This window comes from Camelus bactrianus, chromosome 3, assembly GCF_048773025.1.
Source record: "Camelus bactrianus isolate YW-2024 breed Bactrian camel chromosome 3, ASM4877302v1, whole genome shotgun sequence".
NCBI classification, from domain to species: Eukaryota; Metazoa; Chordata; class Mammalia; order Artiodactyla; family Camelidae; genus Camelus; species Camelus bactrianus.
In genome coordinates this window covers 115434723-115461526 of record NC_133541.1, presented here as the reverse complement: position 1 = coordinate 115461526, position 26804 = coordinate 115434723, and the positions used below count along the sequence as shown (strand labels likewise).

Sequence of the window (26804 nt, the reverse complement as noted above, 5' to 3'; positions counted from 1 at the left end):
CACCCCTCTCTCAGGTGACAGGCCTACCTAGGGTGCTGGCCTGGTAGCCCCAGCTAGGATTGGAGTCCTGAGGATCAGGGCCGGGCCATACATTGCCCAGTGCTGCCCACAGCAGGAGGATTTAGATACTGCTCAGGGTCAAAAGCAGGAGAAAGCAGGACTCATGGGACCAGTACAAGGGGACACTTTCGGCCACTGGGTCAGACTTGTTTAGCTCTCAAGGGCAGGAATGGCAAAGGCAGAAATGGGGCCAAGGCGGGCCAGCAGGAGAGACGGGGACACACCTGAATGCGAAGGAAAAGGAAACTGAAGACCCCGCCTGCCACCCCATTCACAAACTACTGAAAGCGACACAGGAGAAAGGAACTTTAATGTCCGACTTTGTTTCCAACCCCGCCAAAGTGCCACCGTTCAGGGAAGTACAAAGAGGGGCTTGAGAGGTACGAAGTCACGAGACAAGACACCGCCCCCGCCGCCTCCCGGGCGCACACCCGCTCTGCTCCCGTGCGGGCGGCCCCACACACGCGCACACGCAGACCACACGTTCACCGCACAGACACACGCACGCGTACCCACGGTTAAATACATGGACAGAGGGACTCGTTTAGATATATACACAGAGAGAGAGACGGAAATCCCGGCCGGCGTCGGGTCCCCCAGGCTCTCAGCATGCTCGGTCCAGCTCTCCGCGCTGTACCTGGCACCCATGCCCCTGCCAGAAAAGCAGCTGCCCCTCTCCCCGCCCCCCTCCCCCCGCTTCCCCGTGGGGGCCCGTGTCCCCCGGGCGCCGGCACGCCCCGCCCCGCCTGCCCCCACGAGTCCCTCCCCCCGGGGAAAGGGCGCGGGGCGCGGGGGCTCTAAAACTGCCCGGGCGCCAGGGGCATGTTGCTTTTGAAGCCCGGCTGCCCGTTGGCCACGTCGGCCGCGGCCTCGCAGCCCCCGTGGCCGGCGTCCCCGTCGGTCCCGGGGCTCTCGGGCTCGGCCAGGAGCTTGAAGGTGAAGAGCGGGCCCGAGTCGCGGCGGCCGCGGCGGCCGGGGGGCTCGGGCGCGGGCAGGCTCAGGAGCGCGCCGGGCGCTTTCCACTCCGGGAAGGCGCACAGCTCGACGGCCGGCGGCGCGCCGCGGCCCAGGTAGCCCGGGCTCGGCGAGGCCGAGGGCAGGGTCCGCTGGCTGCCGCTCAGGCAGCTGCCGCTGTCGTCTAGCGAGTCCTTGCGCGACTGCGAGCGCTCCAGCGAGCCGCCGCGCGTCCACGGCCGGTAGGTGTAGGCGCAGCCGCCCAGGCGGCGACGGCGACGGCGGCGGCGGCGGCGGCGGCCGCGGCACTGGCACCCGAGGATGCGCACGAAGGCGCGCTTGAACTCCTTGCTGGAGCACGGGTAGATGATGGGGTTGAGGCAGCTGTTGAAGTAGCCCAGCCAGAACACCACCTTGAACACGGCGTCGGGGGGCTTCAGGGCGGAGAACAGGGAGCCTGCAGGGGGAAGGGTGGGGTGGGCACGGGCAGAAAGACAGACAGACAGCTGTTGGTGAGTAGTCTGGCCCTCCCTTCGATCTGCTCTTCCTTAACATTGTCAACCGGTGGCATTACTGCCTCCTGGCCTCTGCCCAGGCCAGTTCCTCCGCCCGGGATACTGCCTTCCCATCTCAAAATAAATGACTCCTACATTCATCTTAAGGCCAGCCTCCTTCACTTGTCCTTCCCCCATAAAGCCTTCCCTACTCTAGCGAAACAGCATCCAAACTCCTGTATCTCTAGATGTCCTAGGGCAGCGCTTACTACGTTCTACTCGAATGATAATACTGCTCATGCACAATTGTACAGCCCTTGGGTCGGAGACACTGTGCTAGGCGCTATTATTTCATCCTTCACAAAACGCCATGAAGTATTTCCATGGCAAATATGAGAGGTATTAAAGACCTAAAGGTGAAAGATAAAACTTCAAAGGTACAAGGAGACAAGGTAAAGGACCATCTTATTGGTGGAGGGTTGAAGAAAAACGACTTAATACTCAAAAAAGATAAACTACAGAACAAAAGTGGGAGGAGATATTTCAATGTCTAAGACAGCCAAGGGATTGATATTTAGAATACGTAAGAATATGTAATATACTGAAAATCAACGAGAAAAAGCATTCCCAGTAGAAACGTGGGCAAAGAAAAAGGACAGGCAGTTTACAAAACAGGAAACCCGAGGGCTAATGAGCATATGCCAAGATGCTCAAAATATTAGGCAGTCAAAGAAATTAAAAGAAAAACCACTAAGTGATGGAACATATCTGTCAGGCTGGCAAAATTAGAAAGGTTGATAGTGCCAAGCGAGGCAAGGGTGTGAAGACATGGGGAGTCTTCTCCATGGCTGGTGGAGGCATCCTATTAAGGAAACACATACTTCATGACCCAGCAATTCTTCTCCAGGGCAGAGATCTCAAAGAATTTTCACACAGGTCCATCAGGGGCCATCCAAGACTGTGCTCAGGGAGGTGTTGTTTATGGTGACAGAGAGTTGGAAAAGAACTGGGTGCCCCTTACGGGGACTTTTGGAAAAGTAGAGTGGGATATGTGCATAGCACCGTAGTTATGCAGCGCTTAGAGGCCCTGGATGACATGTTCAAGAAGCAATATGGAAAGATCTTAAATACATTGTTGTTTGTGAAAAAAACGCAGGAAACAGAGATTTATAACGTAATACTGTTTAAGTAGCACACCAAACAACCACACACATTTTTGCAAAAACACTTTCAAGTTAAAAAATACATAACAAGTACAAAATGACTGCCTAAGGGTGAGGCAGAGGGAAATAGGAATAAAAGGAAATAAATCAATAAAATAAGAGAGAGGCCTGCCTGAGTCCAATGATGATGAGGTGCCATGAACTGAGAAACATGGTTAACTCATCCCTCTGAATTTGAGCATTTTAACAGCAATATTAAGTTAAAAACAATTTCCATTTAAATACAAGGCAATTGAGACTTGGAGAGGTTAAATGACTTGTCCCAGGTCACACAGCATGTTTGTAATATAGCTGGGATTTAAACCTAATTCTGTTTGAATGCAAAACATTTTTTTAAAGGCTATTAATCTTACCCTTTGTGGAAAATGAGAAACTATTAAAAAACAAAGCACCTGCAACCCCAGAATGAGGAGGCATCACATTTTGACGCATATGCTTTCAGATCTTTTCCTATTGTATAAATACATATAAATGTTTTTAAAAATGTGATTATACTTTATGGAACACTTTTTTTAAATTATTGTTTTTATTTATTGATTTTGGGGGGGTGGTAATTAGGTTTGCTTATTTGATGGAGGGACTGGGGATTGAACTCAAGACCTTGTGCATGCTAAGCATGTGCAACCCACTGAGCTATATACCTTCCCCACCATAGAATATTTTGTAACTCCAAACCATCGCCCTAAGCCAGCCACTCTGCCTGTAGCACAGTGGCTTTCGTATTCCTGTCTTAGCTCCTCTGTTACAATGTGTGCTTCCTAAGGGCCTGGTCTTTGGGATCACCTTTGAATCCATTTGCTGAATGAAGAGCATCTGAATGGGAAGAATCTTAGCAAATCACAAAGGCCAACCTCCTTGCTTTGCAGATGGAGACAGTGAGACCCAGAAAGTGGCTGAAGACCCCACTGTGGTGGCAGAGATGCCACAAGAGTTCTGATTTTGGATTTTGGATGGCACTTGAGTTTCCCCCTGTAGCCCTTGACCTCCTTAATTACTCGAGATTTGGTTTCTTGTTACAGGGAGCCTCCTACGTCTCTGCTTCCCAACACAGGGATGGTGGCCGGGGGGAGTTGAGGGGCAGGGTTAAGCCAGAAAGGGATTCAACTCGCAAAGAGCGTTATCCATACCCAAGGTAAATATGAGCAAGTATGCTGACTCTTCTCAACTCAAGGGAAATGTGAGAGGGACTACGGTCTGGGTTTCCTGCAGGTGAGGCTGATGAGGCGCCACCTCGTGGTCTGACTTGTGATAAAGCCGGCACCATCAGGTTTTTGTCCCACCGTCCCAGATTCTCTTTTGGAATAAGACACTGGATAGAAGGCCCCAGTGGAAATGCAAGTATGATACGTGAACACCTAGTACTCATAATGGGGTGAGTTGTTTCTGTCCGCAGGATTGGTCTTATTTCTATAACTGAGTCTAAAGGGCATAAACTGGTCTTGACAAAATGGGAAAATGGAGAATAAATTTCGGGGAAGTGGAGAGAGTGAAGCAACACTTGGAAACCTTGTGCATTACCCTGGAGGGTAATGCTGATGAGTGTGTGCACAGGCAGGCACACCGCCTTGCAGGAAGACATGTAGGGTCCGGGATAGAGGCTGGGGGCGGAAGGGTGCATAGACACACATGGTAAGGCGGGGAGGATCCAGAGCCAGAAAGCATGCGTGCTGGAGACAAACTTGTAACTCCGTTTGCCAACCCTGTTGGAGATGTAGTAAAGTAGGCAGTAAATGTCTTAAAGGGGATGCATCCTGAGGCACTGGCTTTCAAAGGACACACAACTAACAGTAATGCTCACAGCTAATATTCTTCAGAACTGTCGTTTCTATGGTGTGTGCTCTGTATCTGTCCTACATTAAGCCCTTTACACCAGTAGCCCATTTAATAATCACAATCATCCCTTGCTACAGTAATCAGAAGAGCAGGGTATTGGCACAAAAACAGGCATATGGATCAATGGACCAGAGTAGAGAGCTCAGAAATAAACCCACGGACCTATGGTCAACTCATCTTTGACAAAGGAGGCAAGAATATACCATGGAAAACAGACAGTCTCTCAACAAATGGTGTTGGGAAAACTGGACAGCTGCGTGTAAATCAGTGAAGTTAGAACACTCCCTCACATCATACACAAAAATACACTCAAAATGGCTTAAAGATAAACATAAGACAAGACATGATAAACCTCCTAGAAGAAAATATAGCCAAAGCATTCTCTGATATAAATCTTGGCAGTGTTCTCCTAGGGCAGTCTACCCAGGCAAGAGAAATAAAAGCAAAAATAAAAAAGTGGGACCTAATTAAACTTACATGTTTTGAATGGCAAAGGAAACTGTAAGCAAAACAGAATGACAACCTATGGAATGGGAGAAAATATTTGCAAATGATGCAACTGACAACAGTTTAATTTCCAAAATATATAAACAACTCAGACAACTTAATAACAAAAAACCCCACAAACAACCCAATCCAAAAATGGGCAGAAGACCTAAACAAGCAATTCTCCAATGAAGACATCAAATGGCATATAGGCACAGGAAAAAATGCTCAATATCGATAATTATCGGAGAAATGCAAATCAAAACTACAATGAGGTATCACCTCACACCAGGCAGAATGGCCATCTTTCAAAAGTTCACAAACAATAAACGCTGGAGAGGCTGTAGAGAAGAGGGAACCCTTCTACACTGCTGGTGGGAATGCAGTTTGGTGCAGCCATTTTGGAAAACAGTATGGAGATTCCTCAAAAAACTAAAAATAGACTTACCATATGATCCAGCAATCCCACTCCTGGGCATATATTTGGAGGGAACTCTAATTCAAAAAGATACATGCACTCCAATGTTCATAGCAGCACTATTTACAATAGCCAATACATGGAGGCAACCTAAATGTCCAATGACAGATGACTGGATAAAGAAGCTGTGGTATATTTATACAATGGAATACTACTCAGCCATAAAAAAGAATAAAATAATGCCATTTGCAGCAACATAGATGGACCTGGAGATTGTCATTCTAAGTGAAGTAAGCCAGAAAGAGAAAGAAAATACTGTATGATATCACTCAAATGTGGAATCTAAAAAAAGAAAAAAGAAGACACTAATGAACTTATTTACAAACAAAAGCAGACTCACAGACATAGTAAACAAACTTATGGCTACTGGGGAGAAGGGAGTGGGAAAGGATAAACTGAGAGTTCGCGATTTCCAAATATTAACCACTATGTATAAAAATAGATAAAAACAAATTTCTTGTATGTAGCACAGAGAACTATATTCAACATCTTGTAATAACCATTAATAACAAAAATACGAATATATGTATGTATATGCATGACTGGGACATTGTGTTGTACACCATAAATGGACACGTTGTAACTGACTATACGTCAATTAAAAAAATACCTCACTTACTTAAAAAAGTGATACTTGCTGAGTTTAAAAAGTTACACATTACAAAAAGATCTATATAATATAGAGTGAAAATTCTTTCTCTGTTCAAGGAGAGGGGACCAGTGTTAACAGTTTTGTTTTTATCCTTTTAGATTGGTTTTCTTAATGGGGTCATATACATACATCTCCCTAAATTTCTCTCTTCACTTAGAATATTGAAAAGACATTTCCCCATGTCAGAACATTACATCCTGCCATCTGGATATACAGTAGTTCACTTAACCCTTTCCTGATGACGGCTGAGTAGGCGATTACCAATTTCTCGCTGTTACAAACTGCAGTAATGAAAAGACTCATGCATCTCGCTTTTTGCATGTTTGAGTGTTTCTGCAGGATAAATTCCTCTATGAGGAATCACTGGCTTGGTTACACATTTAAGTCCTGACAGCTAGTGAACTGCCTTCTAAACTGGTTGTACCAATTTACCTTCCCGTCGACCGTGGATGAGTGTGGTATTTTCCCTACACCTCCAGGACGCTGGGTTTGGTCCGTCTTTAATCCTTGTGTGTCTGGAAGCTGAATAATGACCTTGCCCGCCCTCTTGCTCCATTTGCATTCTGCTCTATTTCGTTCTCCCGCAGACCCCAGCATGGCTCGCCCACGTGGAGCAAGCCCTCAGGAACTTCTGACAGGGACTTCCCTTTTCTCCTTAGATTCCGACTTTTGGGATAGAATCTTTGTTCCCTCACCAGACACATGACCTTGGGCAAGTTTCATACTATCCCTAAACCTCAGTTTCCTCATCACTAAAATGGGGCTAATAAAAGAGTACCACCCTTCCTGGGTTGTTGTGAGGATTAAACAAGATAAAACAAGGGAAGTCCTCATTAGCACTCTGGGAACCAGGTGCCTGCCACCTAAATCATCTCTGCATTAATGCTAATTAACCAAATAATAATTATTCCTGTAAATCACTCATTGGGTTGGAAACCTAATTACAGGAAACCTGTGTTTGATAACTTGATGTATCATTTTGAGTGAGTTGCTTTCCCTTTCTGGGCCTCAGTTTCCCTACTTTAAAAAAAATGGTCTATTTTACTGAAATAGAGTCGATGGACAATATTATGTTAGTCTCAGGTGTACTACATCGTAATTTGACATCGTTCCCCTGCTTAGTCAAGTGGTTGGATTGGAGTCCTGTCCAGCCTTAACATTCATAGTCTCCAAGAGGCCAGAGCCAAAAAAGCAGGGCGCGCCTGCTTGTCCAGACCCACTGCAGCGGGGCACTGTGGGTCAGGGCCTGGACAGCCAGGCGCCTTGGATTCCACACATAGTTTGGCCCCTTCCCTCCTCCCTCTCCCCAGAGCAGCACAGTAGCCACTGGGATTAGGGGCCCTGTGTGCTACGCCAGCTGCCCCGTGGGAGCCAAGAAGCCCTCGGTAATCAGGGAAGGTGCTGACCCTCTTGGGGCATGAAAGCATATTAGTGACAGGGGTCTTTTCCTCTGGGCACCCAAACAGACCTTTAGGGGCCAATGGAGCTGCCAGGAGAGGGAGCAAATATCAACGGGAAATGTGGGTTCCGGGAAGCCTGCTCTCCCTGCTGGAAGTCGGGCTGAGCCTGCTGTGTGACAGGGCCACCGACTCGCAGCACGTGTCCCTAAGCCTGGCTCCACTTCTCTTGCTCATGAAACAGTCCCACGCTCCTTGCCCTACATCTTAGAATCACAGCTTGGCAGGACTGGGAAACCTTCTTCCTTAACAGAACCTCAGTCCGGGTGAATGACTTGCTCAAGGTCGCTCAGCTGGTGAACGGCAGAACGATGGCCAGAACTGTTTCAAATGTCCTTAGTTTGACCCAGCAAACGTTTATTGAGACAGTGGAGGCCGGGGGTCAAGGGCCTGTTCAGACGTCACATGCAGGTAGATCTGGGTTCAGAGGCTGACCCTGACTTCCCAGCTGAGTGAACTTGGAGAAGCTACTTGAGCTCTGTTTCCTGGAAAATGGGGATGGTGATAATTCTCTTTTGCGGGGATGAGACGAGCTTAGGCTTGGTAAATGCCTGGCGTGTTGGAAACACTCAGTAAGTGTAGCTATTTGACTGCTTCAGACACAACTGCTGCTACTGCCACCAGGCTGCTGTTACTGCCAGTGCTCCTGCTACCAAGATGAGGACGGGGTGGAGAGGACCGGACCTCCTGTGCTGAGCGGGTGTCAGGACTCTCGTCCTACTGCTCTTTCCAGTGCAGGCCCGGGGAAGGGGCTCCAGGTGGTTCTGGAACTCGCTCAGACTGTACGTGACGTTTACGCATGTTCTGAGGGACACTCCATAGCTGTCATCATGGGCTCGACGGGGTCAGCCACCATCAAAGGGTTAAGCCTCATCCATCTCAAGTCTGGGCTTCTAAGCATCAGTCCCTCTACCACCTGGACCACCCGATACTCAATGCTTTTCTTTAAATCAACTCACTTTTGGTGTCTAAACTGATTTGTTTTTTAAAGGAGGCTTTCTAGCGCTATTTAAAAACTGGCATCTTTTGCTGTAAACAGAATGATGGTAGAGAAAAGTAAGATTAAAGCAAAGCGACGCTGGTACCACTGGAGGGCGCTACATAGCGGTGGGTCTGAGCCTGCTCTCTTTCAAAAAGGGAGATTAGGAAAGCTAAAGGTCTAAACGTTCTTAGAAACAATGAACAGCACATATATGTAAATTTAAAAAATATATGCGCAGTATAAAAAAGATCTATCAAGCCATGAAAGACATGGAAGAAACTTAAAAGACATATTACTAAATGAAAGGAGCCAGTCTGAAAAGGCTACAAACTGTATGATTCCAACCAAATGACATTCTGGAAAAGGCACAGCTACAGAAACAATAAAAACATCGTGGTTTCCAGGGGTTTGGGGAGAGGGAGGGAGGGAGGGATGAACAGATGAGGCACAAAGGATTTTTAGGGCAATGAAATTGTTCTGTATGATATTATAGTGGTGGCTCCGTGTCATTATGCATTTGTCACGACCCATAGAATGTACAACATCAAGAGTGAGCCCTAATGTAAACTACAGACTTTGGATGATAATAATGTGTCCATGTTGGTTCATCGATTGTACCAAATAGGCCACACTGATGAGGGATGCTGAGGGTAGGGGAGTACATGTGTGTGGGTGGGGAGGGCTATGTGCCAACTCTCTGTATTTTCTGCTCAATCCTGCTGTGAACCTGAAACTGCTCTAAAAGAATAAAGTTTATTTTTAAAAAAGGGAGATTAGAGGGGGTTGAGGGGTGCTGAAGACTTGCCGGCCCTAAATTGAGAGGAGTTCCTCTTTCTGGAAAACTGGAGGACTGAAAGAAGTGAACAGGGAATACTTTCTCCCTGGAGAACCTGGCCCCTGGCACACAGTCGTGCTAAATAAGTCTTTGCTTACTGACTGCCTGATTGCATATGTGGCTCAGGAGTTCTCGTGCCATCGCTAGCTGTCACGTCAAGCTGTGTTGCACATCACCCCAACCTGTAGTGAATTTGAGCAGCAGTGTGGGCTCAGCCCTGGGAAACCTCTTGCGGGAGGCCCCACGGCTCCACTCTGATGCCTCTTGCTAGCCTCAAACTGAGGCTGTTTAAGCAGATCAAATGAGACAACACTTCTGAAAGGGCTTGGAAGGGTTAAAAGCTTTACGCTTGGGCGGGGCGTGCAGCAGGTGGAGCTTGAGAGGCAAGGAATAAAGCAGCAGGCAGATGGTGCAGGGGGCCCACCCACGTCACAGGCTTTGCCTGCCCAAGGGTGATTTAGTGGGATTGTTAAATGCAAGGATCAAAAGCTAAAGCTGAGCAGGGTTAGCACAAGGAGATGCATTTCTCGGCTGGACCATGGTCCCGGCGGGTCATCCTCAAGGTGCTATTCAACAAATCTGTGGGTGGGAGGGTATAGCTCAGTGGTAGAACACTAGCATGCATGAGGTCCTGGGTTCAATCCCCTGTACCTCCACCAAAAAATAAACAAGTAAACCTAATTGCCTACCCCTCCCCCCAAACCCCCAAATCCAAACAGTGAACCTCCACTCTTCAAAACCACAGGGTGTGTTTGTGGAGTAGTAGCTACCATTTAACAAGTTCTTATTCTGTGTCAGCCACTGGACTAGAAGCATAACCATCTCTGTGCCAACAACTCCTTCATCCGGTTCTGTTCCCAAGGCAGCCCAGCATTGCTGTGCCCTGTACGGCTCTAGGGGGTGCCATTCTGTACTGTAGTCTACAGCACGCCCTGGGGACCATGTGTCCAACATGAATGCGCCGCTGGAGGCCGTGACTATCATCACACTCGGGGGACTGGAAGGCAAGTTGCTAGAGGTCACAGAGCAAGCAGGGGATACAGTTTGAAAATGAATCCAGGCAGCCCTAACAGAAGCTGTTAGTTCCTTCCAGCACAGTTCATGGGGAAACAAAATACACATGTTTTTCAGCCCGGTAACCTCCTCTGTTAGTTCCTGATGTGCTTGTGGGACCCCTGATGTGCCTTATCCTCTCACTGTGGAGCAGAAAAGGGGGGCCCTTTAATATCCCCTCATTAAATACTGTTTGAAGGAATGGCCAATGGGTGGGCTTGGAGGCCGCACCAGAGCACAGAGGGGTGTAAAGCATCATTTATCTGGGCCACCAGGGCGGGGTGGTCTGTAACATCCCTCTGAGCTCCGACCTTCTGGGTCTCCAGGATTATAAATTTGATCTGACTTATTTCACAGCCAGCATCACAAAGGCAGATGACCTCACGGGAGCCAGTGGGTAGTAAAACCGTTTTGATCAGCTTGTAAATAAAGTGGAACTCCCTTTTAAAAGTGGCTCTCTTATTAGGAGCATTTCGCGACACCTTCGGCCAAGCCAAGTCTCCCCAGTGGAAACAGCTTGGCCCAATAAAAACTCTAAAAATTCAAAACACTAGTTGCTAATTCTTTCAGCACCCGCTTTGTGAAGGAGGTTTCCTTGGATTTGGAAATTCCCTTTGAGGTTTTTCCATTTTCCCATTTGCCACTTAACCCTGGAATGAGATCACAAAACTGTCCAGCAATACAATATCTTTGGGGCCAAGAGACCCACGTTAAGTATTATAGCAAATGCTGAAAACAATCACAATTGCCAGAGCCACCATTTATAATGAACTAGGAACCAGTTATTTGGTACTATGTTTACAAACAGTCTCTCATGCAGTCCTTCCAGAAGCTCTGCTATAATTACATCTCATTTTACGGATGAGGAAACTGAGGCTTAAGAGATTAATGAAGTCACATGTCTAGTAAGTGGTAGAGTTGGGATTAAAATCTAACTCTGAAGTCTGGGTTCTTACTCATTGTTTCATAATAAGAAAAAGAAGCTTCTATTCATCCTTAAGCACCAGGCAATTTCTCCCTCACCTGGGAACCAATTTTCTCTCCACCAGATTGTTACAGTATTTTATCTGAAGCTAAAATAAGGCGTTTATCACTTTCTATCTTGAATTACAGTTGCTCAGGGCTATGCCTCATCTCCTCAGATTACACCGTGAGCTTCTAGAAAAGAGAGTTCATGCCTGAGTCTTCTCTTTCTCCCCAGGGCCCAGCACAGTGCCCGACATAAGATATACACTTAGCCAACATATGCTACAAGAATCGCATTAGTAATAAAGACGATAAATCCAAAATATGTTAGCCCCTGGCTACTCAAAGTGAGTTCATGGGTAAACAGCATTGATGTCACCTGAGTGCTTGTTAGAGACGCAGCATCTCAGTGATCCAGGGAATCAGAACCTGCTTTTTAACCGGATCCCGAGGTGAGCAGCATCGCCTTAGTCCACATTACAATTTCATTTAAAAAATTGTTTTCCTGGGTATTTTGGGATTCACGGATGAGCAAAGGCTGGTCCGAGAGCCACCGCACCATGGGGTTGACTTCCTTGCCCCAAACCTTCCAGCGGCTCCTACAGTTTATGGGATCAAGTTCAAACTGCTTAGGCTGGAGTTTAAGACCTACTCCACTTGGCTGCAACGGACTGATTCTTCATCACGAGTTGACTTTTCTGGCTCCTTTCCCTTTACTTCCTCTGTCCATTGGTCTGAGATGGCCCTTCCTTTCCCTTCCTCCTCTCCATCCCTTCCAGGCCTGACTCAAATTCCTCCTTCTCATAACCACAGCCCACGATGTATGTATCTCTCTGAATAAATCCACCTTTCCTCCACTGTGGCTCATTCTTGAATTCTTTCCTGTGTGAAGCCAAGGGCCCACACTTGGCGGGGCATGTCCCAGGGACTCAACTGAGACCTGGGACACGGCCATCCTTTTGCCCCACATTTTTCCTGTATCAGTTTCTCTAGTACCAAACACACAGCTTGGCTTATAGTGAGTGTGTGACACCATCTGCTGAGCATGTAACCTCCTCTTCGTGTGCCTGGCCCAGGGGCTGGTCCACAGCAGGTGCTAAATAAACAGTTGTGGAGTGAGTCTCTTGCTTCTACTTTGCTTCCTTCCTCTTCTTTATTTATTTAAATGGTAACCATATGCCAACGTCCAGTTCAGTTTTCATCTCCTTCCTGAAACTTTCCTGACTGCTCCAGGCCTCTTCTCCTGTATTTCCCATCAAAACAGAGGCCATACCACGTGGATTAACACGGGATGCCATTCTTAAGGGATGTGCCGCTTGCCTCGTTAGGCAGCGTCAAAGCTCCTTGAAGATGGAGTCTGTGTCCTATACTCCCAGCACAGGGCTGGGCATGGGGTGGGTGCCATCAATCACCCACTGGTCAACTGATGGACCCATTCCAGCTTCAAACAGGGAGGCTCTCTCTTGGCTTAGGCCCAGAGTTGGGAGCAGATGGGAGGAGGTGGTTTCTGCAGCATTTAAGGGTCCATCTTTGATGCCAAACTGAGTGTGTTCCATACTTTGACCATATTGGAAATAGCAGCTTCCCTGTGGAATCCTTTTAAAACTGAATGTTGGGGGGACCCACGTGAAGGAAGCTGTAAAGCTTTTTATGAAGAGGCATAAAAAGAAGATGTATGTAGATGGAGAGACATAGCTTGCTTTAGTATGAAAAGTCTCTACCCAAGAAAACTTTAGTTCTTCCTGAATTTTTCTGTAAATTCAAGGCAATCTCATTAAAATACCTACAGTTATTTTTGGAGGGGAGGGGTTGGGCAGATGAAGAGGAGAAGCTAAACGATCCCAAACTAAATATGTAGGAGAATATGGATCATCGAAGAATGACCATGAAAAAACAACCAGATCAATTAAAACAAAGAGAAATGGGGAAGATGGGAAAACTCACCCGTTACAGACATTAAAACCTGTCATAAAAATCATATCACATCAGAAAACTAATTAAAAAGTACAAGGGCAGAAAGTGCAAGAAAAGGCAGATAGATCAATGAAATTATACAGCTAATAGAGAGAACCAAACACGCGTGAGGATTTTATATGCCATTTCGATGGTTGTGGGAAAAAAACATTATTCTATAAGTGGTGCTGGAAAAACAGGCTATTTAGAAACAAAGCTGGACCCCTGCTTTACTTCTTACATGAAAACAAACTCAGATAAATCCAAGATTTTACATTTAAAAATTATTAAAAGAATTCTTCTATGCTGCCTACAAGACAAGCGGCACATCCCTTAAGAATTATTATATTACAAGAAGATATAAGTGAGTATTTTTTTAAAAAAATAATTTTGAAATGGGAAAGACGTTTTTAAGCATGACAGAAGTTCAGGACCTGTAAAGAAAAGTGTAGTGATTTTTGCCTAGACATTTCTATAAGGTCACAAACTTTGAAAACAAAGTTAAAAGAAGAATTGAGAGAAACATTTGTAATTTAAACGGCAGTCAAAGGAATAATATTTCTAATACACAAAACTCTCAAATCAAGAAGCGAAAACGACTCAACAGAAAACAAAGCAAATCATATGGATCAGCAGATAACTAGCGTAAGTATGATGGTCAGCCGATGAACTAAAGGAAACATCATGAAATTCCTTTACCAAATAAATGAGGCAAATTAAAAAGCAGCAAAATATTTGAGATCTAATAGTTTGGCAAAGGGATGTGAAAGCATACATTTTCATACATTGTGGGTGGGGAGGTGCAAATTTTGGGTGAAAAACTGGTGTTATCAAATAACAATAAAAATGAGCATGGTTTCAGCTTTTGAGAAAGTACTCCAGATCCAGGAATTTAGCCTCCAGAAGCACTTTTAAAAAGGGAGCAGAGATAAAAGTCCAGGAAACTGCAGTCATGTTCCCCCCAAATGGGAAATAGCCTAAATTCCAGCAATAGGGGATCGTGAACTAAATCTTCTTGCACTGACGCATTGAAAAACCATACATCTATTAAAATGGTAAGCTGGGTCTACATGGAATGAGGCCATGACAGAGGTAAGTAGAAAAGAGCAAATTTTAGGAAAGAATGCCTAGCATTATCTGACTTTTATGAAAAACTCTGTGTGCGCGCACAGGTGTGTATGTGTGTGTAGGTTCACAGAAGAAAGTCTGGGTGGATGTGAAAAAAAAAGAACTGTTCGTAACGGTTGTCTTTGGAGGATGGCTTTATGGGAAAATTTTCTCCTTTTATTTAAACTTTTTGCAATGAACAATCACTGCTTTTGTAATTAGAGGGAAATAGGGAGAGAGGGAAAGAGAGGAGCCGGGTTGGGAGGGAGAGAGAGAGAAAGGTTGAAAATACAGGGAAAGGAGCCAGCCTAGGGCTAGTAGCTTTACGCAGGGCAGGGGGGTGCATTAGCTGAGAAGGAACAGGCACCCCTGGGGCCAGGGTCTCTGAGCCTAGCACACACAGGCCGTGCAACGCTGGATCCTGCCCTCAGAGAGCAGATGAATGTGCTGCTTCGGCCAAGAGGCTTGGGGCCTTGGATGAAAGGTGCCACGAGAGAACAGGGACAATTACTGGCCTGGGAGAATCACATGGTAAAAGGCTGCGACTGGGCCACTCAGGCCATTATGTGCGGTGCCGTTCATCCCTGCTCCCAGCAGCTGTCCCCTGACTTCCCTGCCCTCCTCTTTCTGACTCATCCTCTGTTCTGTCCTTTGGCTAGTCGTACCCCAAACTGTTCCCTGAATCCACACTGGTTTGCCAGGCTCCGGCTGGACCTGGGAGCCCTGGACAGCCCTGCGTGTCCTCTCCGCTTGTCTGGCCCGGTCTGGGACGCACTTCTCCCCAGGGGTCACACCTGGCGTCATGCGTTCCACGTCACCCGCGGCCCTCCGGGTGAGGGATGGCAAGTCGCTGTCTCTAGGGTGTCTTGTCTTCTCACCAGAGCCCTCGCCTGCCTCTCTGAGTCCCGAAGGCCAGGCATGTCGCTGGTGTCATGAATATTGTATGATGAAGTGATTAGTCTTTGCTGTTGAATATGTGCCGCTGTCCGGACTTCAGCAAAGCAGGGGTTAATCCTGCTTCTCAGTCCAGGTCTACAGACAACATAAAATGATCCTGAAATTGCTGCCCTTGCTCACAGCTCCAAGGCTCCTCTCTGTTTGGAAACTTTCCACGTGGAAGTGCCTGTGGGACCAGACACTGTTCAACTCAGACGGCCTGTAGGACAGAGTGCTGGCTGGGCTTGCTGTGGCCGCGGGAGAATGTTTTCTGAAAATTTCCATGAAGAAGGGGCAGGATGTGGGTCAGTATTTACTGCCTGTGCTGTTTATATATGTGTAGCCCGGACATCAGCTGGGGGGCTTTCTTGCCCTTTGACACCTAGGCGAGATGGTCTTGATTGTTCCTTTTCCATCACCCTGGGATGTCCGAAGCCCTCCCTTAAAGTCTGGATTCCTGACGCGAAGCAGGGGGCGTAACTTCATTCCTGCCTCTTCTGCTTCCTGGGCTTCTGCTCTGCTTTTATCTCCTCGAAGCAGTGATTCCACCAAGAGGAAGATCACCCACACCCAGCATTTAAAGTACCACCCCCAGCTGGGCTCCCTGGCCCCGTCCTTGCCCTCTCTCACCTCAGCTCCTCTCCTCCCAGGTTGCACCATGAGTCCCAAATTCTTACTGTTTTTTTAGGTGAGCATCTCTGTTCTCTCTTCTGGTAGCTCTGGCATCAGCCTTGTTCAGGGCAGTGAGGAAAAGGTGGGTGGGGGTGGTGATGGGGGCAGACGGGCTTCACTTTCCACCTTCAGCTCTAATTAAAATATTTTTCCAGAGACAGTTCCTTTCCTCAAAGAACGAGATTTGCAGAAAATACAATTTTCTCCACCTCTTTCTACATAAATAAATGCTCCGTTCTCAATTTGACATAGATTTTTAGGTTATTGCTCACAGTGGGAGGTCCCCAAGTTTTGCTCCACATTACAGAAAGTCTTTATTGAGCATCTCTTAGATGCCTGGAGCTGGTGGAGAATTTAACCCGGGCGATTAACACTGACAAGGAGATTAACACTGACAATGCAAGGAGATTTCAGCAATTATTTTATTCAGTCCCTATAAGCCTATGAGGTGAATACAATTATTATGCCCATTTTATGGATGGAAAAAAAACCCACTACGGCTTAGAGCAATGAAAGAAATTGCTCAGCATTACATAATGGTGGAGATTGGATTTGATTCCAGGCCTGACTCCGGAACAACTGATCTTTCTGCACCTCCATTCTGATTCCCACACACTGAGGACTTGCTGTTTTCCTGGAACATTTTGTGTGAAAGTTCTTAGAAGAAAGCCAGGAGGAGCTGGTTACACATCGGGATGGCAAGATGTGTTTGGGTGATGGTTTGGGAAGGAGGGGTTATTTGACTTTTCTGCTTTCGGAGAACTTTCCTGCAAAAACGACTCCATCTTAGCATATTTTGAGGAGCCACGAGGCGGAAGGGGCAGGGAGCTGCATCCCCTCTGTGTGTGAGGGTGTAACAGCAATGGGGCAAGTGTGCTTCGGAGAGCTCGTAACTTCAGGTTACTCAGTTCTTAAGAGAGGAGGCCTGACTTCCTGTGCAGTGTCCTGATCACAAGGAAGGTGGAGACTGCATGCTGATTCTCATGACAGTTAAGGGACAGACTCAATCTTTCTGCTGTTGCCAATGAAAATACAGAAGATGGTGGTGATCTGAATTTAATAACTGCAGTAATAGCAGTTACCGTCTATTGAGAGCTGACAGGAGGCAAGCACTGTACCCAACCCCTAACACGCATTATCTCATTCAGTACCCAAAACAATTCAAGGGGGGAGGTTTTTCTTTCTACATTTTACAGACACTGAAATGGAGGCTTAGAAGAGAAGTGATTTTCTCAGAGTCGCGGAGCTATTAAGCAGCAGAGTCTTCTTACACCCCGTGAGCTCCTGCCCTCCCATCTTCTGCTCTGGTACCTCGTGGAAGGAGGCCATCAAAATGCCAAGGATTAAAAGGACCTTTTAAAATTTAAAAAAGTGGAGCAGATTCCACAGGAGAGGGCAGGGCACAGCGGGAAACAGAAGAGTCACGTCTGGGTGTGAACATAGTAGTTTTCAGATGACTCATCTTCCCAGCCAAATCCAGGAGGAACTATAATTACTTCGAATTGAAAAGTCATCCTTTGCCATCTCCTGGCCTTGGGAAAGTAAGTCCCAGGGACCCGTGATGGTGGGAGGAGGAGGGATGTTTAACTCGCAAATCATTCCACCATCTGCAGACGGGCAATGCCAAGAACCAAAATCGAGAGGGTACGGCAAAGTTTTCAGAGGATGGAGAAAAAAGTTGATGGAGATCAAAAGATAGAATTTAGCCAGCCAATAAAAGAGCAGAACAGCCCCCTTTTCCATCACCACTCCTCCCCACATTTCTGACAAGGATCTGGTGGCCTTGTGCAAAATGAGACCCCCAAAGGTGGCCACAGATGGGCCACAAGGAAAGGGCAGCTCGGGTTCTAGCCCGAGTTGCTGCCTGCATCCTCTGTGTGTGTCTCATGGTGGTCTGGCAGCCCCAGCCTGCCTATCCAGATGGAGCTAAATTCTCGGCTGGGTCACCCAGAAAGGCAATTCACTCAAGAACGCTAATTCCTCTGTCCACCTCTTTCCCTGCAGGCTGGGACCAGATGTTCCACCCCCAGTGCTGAAATGTCACTGAGCCTCGGTGGATCTTTATCAAACATGGTCCACAAAGCACATGCTCAGGCCAAGGAGAGCTCCCAGAAAAGTCTGCCTGGAGTGGCAGCGTCCACAGCAGATGGATGGGCGAGGCCCGGCCCTCGTGCTCCCCTCCCCTCTTGTCCTCATCCACTGCTTGTGACAGGAGTGGGGTGGGTAGGGTGAGTGGAGGCTTGACTGGACCGGGATGAGGCGTCCCAAACCACAAAGGAGCAGGATGCGAGGGGAGATTGTGAAAGGCACTGGCGTGCGAGGAAGTGCATTTGGCAGGAGGAGCCCAGCCTCGTCCTTGGGAGGCTGCTGAAGCGCACGAAAGGGGGCTGGCCAGTGCTGGCCCGTCCATCTGCTCTGAGGGCTTGTGGTTTGGTGGAGGACAGAATGACCTCAGGAGAGAGTTCTGACCCGGGTGCCTCCCCACCACATGGCAAGTGCACCATTGTCCTGCCTGGGCATTTATTCCAGCCTCTTCTGATCGGGTTCCTTACTCTGCAGGATTGTTGAGAACAGTCTTTTTAATAGAGCAGCGTCTGACTAGGTTCACTAGCCCTGTTTTTAGTTGTAGTTTCAGTGTTGTTGATGTATCAGCTCTCTAAAGCATAGGCGTTCTTAATGCTGTCCGAGAACCCCTGAAAAATGCGGAGTTATTTGATGTGCACGTGTGCATTTGCTGTGTGGCGGCTTCATAGCTTCCATCAGGTTCTCAAAGGGGCCCATGGACCAAAAAAATGGTAAGAATCATTGGTTTAAAGAAAAATCAATATTTCGATTGGGAACCAGATTGCACGCGTGCTTTAAAGAGCATGAATAAGCTCTCAGAAGTCTGGGCTTCATTCCTCTAATGATAATACAAATTAATGGTGCCCTGTGCTGGCGATGACGTGAGCGAGTGGGCATTCATATCCTGACGGTGCGAATATTAACTGGGACATGCCTTCTGGAGGGCAACTGGGTCATATGACTCAGAGACCTTAGAATGTTATGTATTTAGTTATCCTGAAATTACAATTCTAAGAATTTCTCATCGTGATTAAGGGTGCTGGCTCTGAAATCATTGTCTCTGTCACTGTGGGCAAGTTGCTTAACCTCTCTAGGCCTCAGTTTTCCTCATCTGTAAAATGGAGGCAATATTATTTATCCACAAGATTCTTGGGAGGGTTAAATTAGACAATATGTGTAAAACACTTAGCACAGTGCCTGGAACATAATAAATGCTCAATAAATGCTATTATTATTTAGATACAAGGGTTTAATGCCATGTTATTTATCATCACTAAAAATGTGAAATAATCCGAAACAGCCAACCTAAGTGATTGGTTTAATGACCCATACAGCTCAACTATTAAAGCTTAAATTAGTGAATACAATTGGAAGAATGTCCATTATATATCAAAAGACAGAGAGCAGGTAACAAAATCGTATGATGATGTCATCCTGCAGAAAAATGCATCAACCTTTCAGTGGTTCTGTTTGAAGGATGGCTTTTCAGTACCTTCTTTGTTTTTCTGCGTCTTCTAAATTTTTCTACAATGAGCATGTATAACTTCTTGCAATAAGACAAAACTAACCCAATACAAGATACTTAAAAAAAAAAAGGATGACTAATCTTAGTTGAGAAATACTTTGTGGGCCTTGAGTAATCATTTCTGTGAAGCTTCCTTTCCTCCTGTCTAACATGAAAGCTGCCCCTTCTTTCTTCCTGAGATGCGGGGAAACCCATAGGAAAGGGCGAGGGTGAATGTGCTTTGTGAAGGGTGATACCTGGCATGTGCAGAAAGGCAGGGGTCTTGACCTGAGAAGCTTTCACAAAATAATCTGTGATGTAACACAGGGGGACCCCGGAGACCCAGCTCTCTGGACCTTGAAAACCTGCCCTCGGCTCCAGACTAAAGTCCTGTTACGGGTCTCTCTCTCTCTCTCTCTGTTCGGAGACGGCCTGCACTCTGTCTATGGAGTGTGTACCTACTTTTACTCTAATCTGAGCACCCAACCCCCACACCTCGTGGCCTTTCTCTTGCCTTTCAATGTCTCTCTCTGAATAAATCTACCTTTACTCAAAAAAAAAAAAAAAGAAAGTCCTGTTACGATTAACTCTGGGGAGCTTGGTATGGATTGAGGATGAAAGGCACAGCGACTTTCAGCTATGAAAATTGGTCTGCAGTCAGGATCCGAAGTTTAATCTCTGTGAAACCGATGGGCAAGCGTGGCCACGCTTACTAATTAGGCAGCAGCAATGTGATTGATCAAGTCAATTCCCTTCATGACGCAAAGCCAGAGAACCCAGGGACAGCTTGAGCTGGGAGAAAGCTGGAGCACGTAAGTCACTCTCCCAGAGATGTTAACACGGCTAATCTAGGTTGCTTTGTTAATTGCTGGCTCCCTTCTCAATAACAGATAATATGGTGATGCAATGTGGCACTAGTGTCCATTGCGCAGCCAGTCTCTGGGTTGGGTGATTTAAATCATGCTCATTCATTTTTTCCTTTGGCTTTACGACAACCATTAAACTTCATCAGCTTTAAAGAGCCCTTGCTTTCTGGAAAGAAGCGAAGCTATAGACAGGTTCCCCATTTCATTTATGAATAGCTTTATGGTTAATCTGGAAGTTCGTGCATTAAAAAAAAAAGAATGTAAATGAGAAACCATTAGAAAAAATGCGGCTTATTGCAGGAACCAAATGTTGAGACCAACATTCTCCATTTATTATGTACAGACCAAAGGCAGAAAAACATGACAGAGGTTGCTCTGGTTGAGTGAAATGAGCATGGGATGTGGAGGCAGACCCAGCTGGTTCCAAGTCTGGTCACTTAAGAGCCTTGGACCTTTCCTAGCCTTGGTTTCTCTCAGTTACACAATGGAGAGACTGACACCACCTCCAAAGGGTTATGAAGGTTAAACAAGACAACACACTGAAACACCCAGTTCAGTGCCAGAGACATAATAAGTGCTCAGTAAGTATTAGTTCTCTGCCAGTGTCTTGGCCCCTGAACAAAGCCCAGAAATCGTAGCTTTGTTCTGTTACAGACCCATGTATCCCAGTCCTGCTGCCTGTGCTGTTAGATTTCCAGACTGTTCTTCTGGACAACGGCAACTTGCAGTCTTTCCAGAATTTGCAAACATGATTCTTAAGAGGGGACGTAAAAGAATCCGGGAGTGGGGATTTATGTCAAGTTTGAAAAAAGCACATTCAATATCACATTGTGATTTTTTTTTTAATGTGAAAATTCTGTTGTTTTCATATCCCCCATCACAGAACACAAAGCTCAAATCTCTTGGCTGGTGGTATAAGAGAATCTCTGATTGCAGAAGGCAGACAACTTTCGGTTTAGAGAAAGGGGTCAAGGGTTAGGCAAGACCGAGAAAACTGATTTACAGAATGTCATTCTGGCAAAGCTCACTGGGAATGCCAGAGACCAAAGGGAAGGGGACACGAGGGGAGCTTTGGGGTGTGAATCATCTCTTCTTTCTCGTTCTGTGTGCTGCTTACAGGTGAAAACTGATAGGGGCCCACCCTTATGACAGGTGCACTTTTCTGTATGTATGTCACACTTTGATACAAAGTTTAAGGAAAAGCAAGTGGCACATACTTCGCACTCACACCCATTCAGGTGGGACAAGGCCCGAAGACGTCTCATGCCAACTTGCTAAGGAAGGCAGGGAATTCTCTGCAAATCCTAGATCATGCTTTTTCCTGGATGGTGTTGCTTTTTATATGCAAGAACAGGGCACAACCCCAAGCCACCACCACCTTCCTCCTGGACCACTGCTGTAGCCTCCCAAGGGGCCTTCCTGTCTCCACAACACATTTTCTATTTATCCACAGAGGTCTTTAAAAATCATAAATCCGATTATAGTATTTCCCTTTCCAAAACCTTCCAGGGACTGCCTGTTGCACTCAGAGAAAACTCTCAACTCTTCATCGTGACTCAGTGTCCCTGCTGTCTTCCTACCTGACATCCTCTGTCACCTCTCTTCTCTTTCCTTTCACTCCAGCACTCTGGCTGCCACCTTCTTGTCCCCCTGTGGCCCACCAGCACCTTTTATTCCCTCTCTAGTCCTTGCAGCGACCTGACGTGTGTAATATTGGTCCATCCTCACCAGCCCCAAGAATGGCTCCTTCGTGAAAGTGGAGGCTTTGCCTGTCTCATTCACTCCCGGGTCCACAGTGCCTACAAGAGACCCTGACACATAGCAGGTACTTAGTGTGTGATCTTTGTAAGCCTCTCCATCTCTGCGCTTCAATTTTGACATCTGTAAAATCAGGCTAATAACATGCCTCTCCTCTCATTTCTAGGGCTGTGGTGCAGATGACAGGAGATCACGCACATGAGGCACTTAGCACAGTGCCTGGCACACTGACTGCAGGGCGGCTGTTTCATTTATCGTGAACAAGCAGTCATCTTTTGTTAGGGACACGCTGACCAAACTGTAACATGGCATGGTGAGAGACCAGGTTTCCCAGCATCATTCTGATGTTTCTTTGGCTGTTAGCCATTCTCTGTATGTTAATTAATTATTGACTGATTAACAGAGGTCTCTGTTAATCAGTACTGATAGAGGATCTTTGGACAAATATTACAGATGTACTTGGATCATTCTTCAAAAGACAGACAGCTGGAATTTGTATCTAGAAGACCGAACAGCCTGCAATACACCATGCCCCGGTCAGACACGTAAGAGATGAAAACACAGGAACACGATGATCAGGCCAGGAGATGGCGAGAAAGCAGATTGTTCCGCTCTAACAAATGGGATCATTTGTTCCTGGGGCATCCTGAATAAATTGGCATCTTTAGAAGGGTTTCGTTAAGGGAAAAAAAAAACCTGCTTGAAAGATTCAGAGGGAACAGGACCTGTCTGAGAAGTTTGCAAAATAAACATGGTCTCTATAAGATGGCGATATAGATAAATGGGCAAATCTCAGGCAAAGGACTTCATCAAGTGATAAAGAGCTACTGATTTGAAAGGAAGGGGGAAAATACAGAAAAATAAAATTGGGGAGAGAGAGAATGAATCAGAATGAGAGCCAATTGGGGTCATAAGTCAGTCACCCAGTAATAACATACTGATTGGAAGAAAATGATCACAGAATTTTAGCTAAGAAATGAGAAAGTGTTCCATTGTGTTCTTTTTCATTTTATCTTTTTTTGCCTTGTGATCTGGGGAAGAAAAGGTTGAAAGAAATTAGGGAAAAATCAAATGAAAAGCAAATCTCTTCTTCTCCCAGAACCTCGAAAAAAAAATCCCCTAAGTAGGTCACATGCAGTGTCCTCAATCATCTCAGCAGAGGCACAGGCTACAGGGAGCATGAAAGAATTTCAAGGCATTACTCAAATAGATGTGGTTAGCGAGGGGTGGTGACAGGTGACACAGAGAGGAGATCATCCAACGAACAACTTTTAATCAGGTTGGAGCTAGGGACCTTCAAGGCTGGGGCTCTTTCAAGCAGGGAAACCAGAGAAAGTAGCCCCACAGGAGTATTTTCAGCTCTAGAGAGTTCAGGGCTGGGCAAAGTTTAAGAGTTAGTTTGTCTTCCCTGGGCGAATAGAAGAGCTCAATTAACAAAGTGTCTGATTACACTTGGTAGTTAATTTCCTTGAAGCTTCCTCTTTGTTATATTTCTCTTTATTTCCACAGAGATGATCTAATTTATGCACTTACTTTAACAAAGAGAGCTTTGAAAAATTATTATTTACACACATAAATGAATACCGTTTCTTTGTAAAAATTAAGAACCTAATCTTTTGATCACTGTCCCTAATTCCAGGTTCTTCCTTCAGAGGCAGCTACTGTTATCTCACAGGGGTTTTTTTTTTTTTTTGCTTGTTTGTGTTTTGTTTTGTTTTTCTGTACAGGCATTTGGAGATACTGCAGGTTTGGTTCCAGATGATAAAGCGAACAGCTCATTCAATAAAGTGAATCACCTGGATTTTTTGGTTTCTCAGTGTGTATAAAAGTTATGTTTACACTATACTGTAGCCTATTAAGTGTGCAATAGCATTATGCCTAAAAATATTAAAAGTACTTTACTGAGAAAAAATGTTAACCATCACCTGAGCCTTCAGTGAGTTGTAGTCTTTACGCTGGTTAAGAGTCTTGCCTCAATGTTGATGGCTGCCTGACTGATCAGGGTGGTGGTTGCTGAAGGTTGGAGTGGCTGTGGCAATTTCTTAAAATAAAACAATGAAGTCTGCCACATGGATGGACTTTTCCCTTCATGAACGATTTCTCGGTAGCTTGCAATGCTGTTTGATAGTAACTTACCCACAGCAGAACTTCTTTCAAAATTGGAGTCAGTCCTCTCAAACTGTGCTGCTGCTTTATTAACCAAGTTTACGTAATATTCTAAATCCTTTGGTGTCCTTTAGCCAATCTTCACAGCATCTTCACCAAGAATAGATTCTATCTCAAGAAACCACTTTCTTGGCTCATCCATAAGAAACTACTACTCAACTATTAACATGTCATCGTAAGATGGCAGCAATTCAGTCACATCTTCAGGCTCCACTCCTAATTCCAGTTCTCTTGCGACCCCCACCACTTCTGCTGGGACTCCCTCCAGTGAAGACGTGAACCCCTCACAGTCATCCACGAGAGTGGGACTCAGCTTTTTCCAAACTCCTGTTAATGTTGGCATTTTGACCTCTCCCCATGAATCATGAATGTTCTTAATGGTATCTAGAATGGTGACTCCTTTCCAGAAGGTTTTCAATTGACTTTATCCAGATCCATCAGAGGAATCACTATCTATGGTGGTTACAGCCTTATGAAAGGTGTTTCTTAAATAGTAAGACTTGAGATTGAAATTCCTCCTTGACCCATGGACTGCAGAATGGATGTTGTGTTAACAGACGTGAAAACAACATTAATTTCATTGTCCATCTCCATCAGAGCTCTTGGGTGACCAGGTGCATTCTCAATGAGCAGTAATATTTTGAAAGAAATCTTTATTTCTGAGCAGTAGGTCTCAACAGTGGGGTTAAAATAGTTAGCAAACCATGTTATAAACAGATGTGCTTTTATCCAAGCTTTGCTGTTCCATTTATGGAGCACAGGCAGAGTAGACTTTAGTGTGATTCTTAAGGGCCCTCGGATTTTTGGAATGAGAAATGAGTATTGGTTTCAACTTAAAGTCACCAGCAGCATTAGCCCCTAGCAAGAGAGTCAGTCTGTCCTTTGAAACTCTGAAGCCAGACATTGACTTCTCCTCTCTAGGAGTGAAAGTCCTAGTTGACATCTTCTTCCAATATATACAATAAAAGACTGTTTCATCCACATTGAAAATCTGTAGGTTAGTGTCACCGCTTTCATCTGTCATCTTAGCTGGATCTTCTGGATAACGTGCTACAACTTTCACATCAGCACTTGCTGCTTCACCTCGCACTTTGATGCTGTGGAGACAGCTTCTTTCCTTAAACCTCATGAACCAGCCTCTGCTAGCTTCAGACTTCTCTTCCGCGGCTTCCTCACCTCTGCCAGCCTTCACAGAATTGAGGAAAATTACGGCCTTGCTCTGGATTAGGCTTTGGTTTAAGGGGATGTTGTAGCTGGTTTAATCTTCCCTCCAGACAACTAAAACTTTCTATCAGCAATAAGGTTGTTTTGCTTTCTTATCATTTGTGTGTTCGTTGGAGTAGCACTTTAAATTTTCTTCAAGAATTTTTTTCTTTGCCTTCACGACTTGGCTGTCTGGGACAAGAGCCCTAGCTTTTGACCCGTCCTGGCTTTGCACGTACCTTCTTCACTAGGCTTAATCCTTTCCAGCTTTTGATTTCAAGTGAGAGTTGTGAGACTCTTCCTTTCACTTGAACACTTGACAGGCCATTGTAGGATTATTAATTGCCCTAATTTCAATACTGTTGTGTCTCAGGGAACAGGGAGGCCACTGGAGAGAGAGAGATGGGGAACGGCTGGCGGGTGGAGCAGTCAGAACACACACAACACTTATTAAGTCTTATATGGGCGCGGTTTCTGGGCCTTCCCACCCAATTACGATAGTAACATCAAAGATCACCGATCACAGATCACCATAACAGATACAATAATGATAAAAAAAAGTTTGAAATATTGTGAGAATGAAGAAAATGTGACACAGAGACACAACGTGAGCAAATGCTGCTGGAAAAACAGCGCCAACAGACTTACTCAATGCAGGGTTGCCACAAACCTACAATTTGTGAAAAAAACAGTGTCTGCAAAGCATGATAAAGAGAAATGCAACAAAATAAGGTGTGCCTGTATTTCATAACATACTCAGAAAATGAAACATTTGGGGTGTTTTATGTGACATTTATACGATATGCAACTCTCTGAAACTTGCTTCCCCCCAGCCCCCAAAACAATCTGTCTTGAAGACCTTTCTTAACTGGATCTAACTCATTCTTTCTAACTGTTGCTTTGAAACCCACTGTAGGGGCGTGTCAGGGATTTTTCCTCACTTGCCTATAGATGGACATTTAGGTTGTCTCCCAATCAGAAGAGTGGTTTTTTGTTTTTTTTGAATTACAGCTTCATTAAGACCTATCACATGCCATAAAAATCACCCTTTTAAAGTGTACAATTAGTGGTTTTTAGTATATGCACAGAGTTGTACAACTGT

General features: G+C 45.7%; 1 protein-coding gene across 3 annotated transcripts in view; it reads right to left on the bottom strand.

Annotated features, from left to right (window-relative positions):
• Window positions 1-350: 350 nt before the first annotated feature.
• Window positions 351-26804, bottom strand: part of LOC123615445 (alpha-1B adrenergic receptor) — a 389400-nt gene continuing 362946 nt past the window's right edge. For all 3 annotated transcript variants that reach the window (XM_074361023.1, XM_074361021.1, XM_074361022.1), the window contains one exon: window positions 351-1471. In XM_074361023.1, the coding sequence (XP_074217124.1) occupies window positions 858-1471 (614 nt within the window). In that variant the 3' untranslated portion in view covers window positions 351-857. The remainder of the gene's footprint in view (window positions 1472-26804) is intronic.